Source organism: Poecilia mexicana, unplaced genomic scaffold (genome assembly GCF_051168715.1).
Source record: "Poecilia mexicana isolate PSO_F unplaced genomic scaffold, ASM5116871v1 scaffold_2, whole genome shotgun sequence".
NCBI classification, from domain to species: Eukaryota; Metazoa; Chordata; class Actinopteri; order Cyprinodontiformes; family Poeciliidae; genus Poecilia; species Poecilia mexicana.
The window spans coordinates 23695336-23700000 of NW_028263371.1; the positions used below are offsets into that span (position 1 = coordinate 23695336).

At 36.7% G+C, this 4665-nt stretch overlaps 1 protein-coding gene across 1 annotated transcript in view; it reads left to right on the forward strand.

Moving 5' to 3' along the window:
- The first annotated feature begins 732 nt into the window (after nt 1-732).
- The window catches only part of LOC106905706 (kinesin heavy chain), a 15297-nt gene continuing 11364 nt past the window's right edge, over nt 733-4665 (forward strand). Inside the window, exons 1-4 of the mRNA XM_088013052.1 lie at nt 733-1279; nt 2740-2827; nt 3714-3787; nt 4465-4569. Coding sequence (XP_087869178.1) covers nt 1154-1279; nt 2740-2827; nt 3714-3787; nt 4465-4569 — 393 coding nt within the window. The 5' untranslated portion in view covers nt 733-1153. The remainder of the gene's footprint in view (nt 1280-2739; nt 2828-3713; nt 3788-4464; nt 4570-4665) is intronic.

The window sequence follows — 4665 nt, forward strand, 5'->3', positions numbered from 1 at the left end:
CTTGAATGTTGTCATTTTTATTGTATTTTGTCCAATTTGGATTCTTTTGCAGCCGAATAAAACGCGTTTCTTGTCTTACACTGCCCTCTAGTGGGTAAAAATGAAAGCGCATCTAACTGATCTGCAGATATTTACCTCAGCAAAACGAGTTAGATGGACTTAAAGTCTTGATAAAATGAGGGATTATTATTATTTATATGAATTATAAAAAGCTTTTACTCTTACTTTTTCCAAAAGCTTGTTTAAAATGCTGTAATATGCTACAACTCATTGGTTTATTCTAAGAGAGAATCTATTATGATCTAAGACTTGAATAAATACAAAGTTTTACAGGTCAAGTTAAGCTTTTTAAACCTAATAGCAACTGTTAGTGGCAGCATCATGATGTGTATGTTAATTTTAAAAGCTTTTTGTGATGTTTTGGAGTTTAAACCTGCTTATCTGTAGCAATGCCTCACTTTTAGTTTAAGAAAAACAAAAACGAACCTGAGTTTGTTTATGAATATATTATAGTATCTAGACAGTATTACCAGTCGATTTAATACAAAACGCTTAATAAAATCTGCTTTTTAATGCTAAATATAGAATGAAGCAGATTTGATCACTTTAAATTAATGCAGCAGAAAATTTGTTTCTGCATAAAAATGTGTAACTTAAGTGTTAAAGATAACGGAGGCAGTATGCCGTGTGTGTGTGTGTGTGTGTGTGTGTGTGTATATATATATGTTCGCGCGTTTCCGCCAGACATGCGCGCGCCGCGGCACCTTCCGGGAGCGCGCACCGGTCTCCTTAGCGGTCCAGGACGATGCGGCTCTGTTGGCTGATGCTGCCCTGACTCCCCCCTCTCTTCCTCCTCCTCTCTGCCGCTTCCTCCTCCTGCTGGGAGAGTCCGGCCGGCTGCAGAGCAGCAGGACGCGCCCGCACACCGAGCTGCGAGCTCCGCATCGGGACGCAGCGCTGCGGCTCGTCCCGCCTGGCCATGGCGCAGATAAGGAAACTCGGTGCTGCTGAGCTCAACTCTCAACTCCGTGGAATCCAGGAAATGCAGCGATAGACTTTCATCTAATGGTTCCAACCTTTAGTAATTAGTGGCTCCTCTCCTGTCAGGCTTTTTTGTTTTCGCTTCTGAACGGCCGCCGCAGCAGCAGCAGCCATGGTGGATGCAGCAGAGTGCGGGGTGAAGGTGATGTGCCGCTTCAGGCCCCTGAACGAGGCCGAAATCACCAGAGGAGACAAGTACATCCCCAAGTTTAAGGAGGACGACACCGTGGTGATAACCGTGAGTCTGACTGCTGAGCTGACGCAGGACGGAAAGTGCGCAATAGCGTTTATAGGAATGATGCATAAAGGGGAGAAATGCGCGCTTTTTGCAGAAATTTAGAAATAATAGGATAATAAACATGCAAATGTTTAGGTTTCTGAAGAGAAATTAATAGAATACAAAGGCTTAACTGGCTTTTGCAGGGATTCACTGCATAATAATTAGCATTAAAGGTTCAGTTTTATACCAGAGGTCCTCAAATTTCATGTCTGATTTTAGGAACGACTACTTATGAGCAAATATTTTCATTAAAATGTGCTTGAAAACATAGAAATGAAAAGAAATGTCTCCAGAGGCGGTTCTAGATTATCTGGGGCCCTGATCAACATTGGATTTAGGAAACTTGTTCCATCAAAAAGGGTTTCTTTTTGTTTAATGCTCCTAGTATCAATATTTATCAGTATGGGCCTTTATCTTGTTCATTAAGTAAATCAATTGTGCAGCTTTCATGTTGTTGTTTTTTAAGTCAAGAGATTTTTTTGTATCTACAAGTCAATTTCACTTTTATGTTGATTTATTTTCATTTGAGATTCAATTATCATCAAATTACAGTTTTTTTTCCTTTTATATGAACTGGAGGAAGTTTGTTTATATGGAGAGAAATTTGTTCCAATATTACTGCAAGCAGAGAAAATGTTTCAAAAAATAAAATCAGAAAAAACTAAACAGTAAAAAAAACATTGAAAATTATTTGAATAAGATAATTTAGATAAAATAAAATCTGAAAAAATAACAAACTGTATAAATGTAGGTTCAACTACTGTATACATGTTATAAATTTTTCTCAAAATACATTTTTTTTATTGTGAAGTTTTTCAATGTTTCATTTTTAAAATACCTTTTTTTATTATGTTAATTAGAAATAAAATTGGAACTAATTTCTCTCCATATGTTTACAAATAGTTTCTTAATGTGATAAAATTTCTGGGCCTTAGTTTTAAATTTGCTTTGCTGCAGCCAGTCAGACAAACCGGACCAGCTCTACATGGTTTGTGCTGTCGCATATTTGATCAAACGGCTTCCTGCCTGCAGATCCAGTTTGTGTCAGGAGTTTCTCTGCTGTATTTTAAGGCTCTGAGTGCTGCTGCAGCTGCCTTTAAATGCTGAGAGCAGCTTTATGCACCGATGAAACGTTACCCCTGAGATGAAGCCGGAGGAATGATGGATGGCCACGTCAGAAATCCCTAAAAGTTCATTTAAAATCATTTTTTGGGGACAGTTGCATTTAGAAATACATGTTTTTTTTTCCAACAATCAGGGCAGCATATTAGCTTTTTTTTCCAGCTTTTTATGTGTAAAATGACTGAACTCGTTCCAGAAATTCATTAAATCCGTAAGAGTTAAAGTGTTGTCAGCTCATCCACAGATCAGAAACAGATGCTGACGTGTCGTTCTGGATCCGTTTTGTTTTGAAACAGGGCAAACCGTACGTGTTCGACCGCGTTCTGCCGCCAAACACGACGCAGGAGCAAGTTTACGAGCAGTGTGCCAAGCAGATCGTCAAAGGTACCAGGGCTGCAAATTTATTACAAACAGTACACACACGAAGATATTTATATGATCGTTTCTTGTCAGTTTCTTTTAAATATGATATTGTACATTGTTTTATGGTAATGTTTCCATCCTTTCTCACAAAACCGAAAAAGTACAACAGAGAATGAGGACCACAATTAGAAAATGAAAAAATATCATTACAAGAAGAAAGCTGTAATAATATGAGAATATTATGATTTTATTCTCATAATATCACCATAGCAACCATTTACTAGGCCTATTTTTAATCTCTCCGCACTGTAAAAACACCAAATGTTACCAAGTATTTTTGTCTACTTTCTCGTAGAAACATCTTGGTGCCCTTGAGACGAAACAAAACTAACTTACTAATATCTTTTCAACAACATACATGAGCTTGTTTTAAGCCAGTAATTCCTTAATGTTGCTAAAAATAAAAGTACTAGTTCCACTGGCAGATTATTTAACTAATAAACCAATATTTCTCCAATGTCCTGCCTGTGAAACTAATGCTTTTCATCAATATTTAAGAATTAGTCACTTAAAATAATTTCCTATATTTTGTTGAAAAGTTACTTGTTAGTTTTGTCTTATTTCTAGTGAACTAATACATTTTCACTAGAAACTAGACTGAAAATACTTGGTAATATTTGGTGTTGTTTGAGTCCAATCAGCAGCTTTGTCTTTATATCAATTATCAGCTAAGTTACAAATTCCTAGAAATCCACACAGAAAAAGGTAAATAAATTGCAGTTTTGAGGAATTATTCAAAATTTCTGAATAAATGTTCTAGTTTTATCCCTTTCCTCCTCTAAACATAATTTTTGTACATAATTTCTGGGTTGTATTATGAAGTTTCCAACATCTTTTTTCATTGTAGATGTGCTGGGTGGATACAACGGGACGATCTTCGCTTACGGACAGACGTCTTCTGGAAAGACCCACACCATGGAGGTCAGAGGTCACGCTCAGCCGGTGGCTCAAGCAATGAATCAAGAGTTTTGTTGTGAACTTTAATCCACAGTGTGAGGATTAGAGGATTGTGTAACGGAATTAAGGAGAGTTAGACCCAAAGTAATCTAAAGACAGCCAAGCCTCTGGATGAAACAATAAGGTCAAACATTGTTTCGTTCTACAGAAACTGATTTTTATGAGTATAAATTATTCCAAATGGAGTTGGTTAATCCCCGGAGAAAGAGCCTGAAGCCTCTTAATTCTCTGATCTGATCCGTATGACGGGGTTCTTGGGCCATCGCAGATTAAAACAAAAATGAATACATTTCCACTTTGAGAAGTAGAACATTTGCCAGAAAAAACAATGAAATGTTGAGATTAGTCTCAGAAATTTACTTGAAAACATTTGGAAATGTCTGAGTGTGAGAAGTTGAAAATTTGTTAGAAAAAAAAACACATTTTCAAGAGTTCCAAAAGTCTCAAAATGTTAGTATTTTCTAGCAAATGTTAAACTTTAATCCAAAAAGTTTTGGCTTAAATTTAATCTTCCTTTTTATTTCTCTATCCTTTATACACCGTCGTAGATCTGTGGCTTTTTGTTTTGTCATTATCAACTTTTTTTTGATAATATTTGTTAATATATTTTACACATATGACTGAAAGTGTGTTTCGTTCAGGGCAAACTGCACGACCCGCAGCTGATGGGAATCATCCCTCGCATCGCGCAGGACATCTTCGACCACATCTACTCCATGGACGAGAACCTGGAGTTTCACATCAAGGTACAGAGAGCCACATGTTCACTGCCTGCACAATAGCAAAATAAATAAAAAAAACTATGTAGAAAGACTTAAATGTATATAATAACAACTATTACT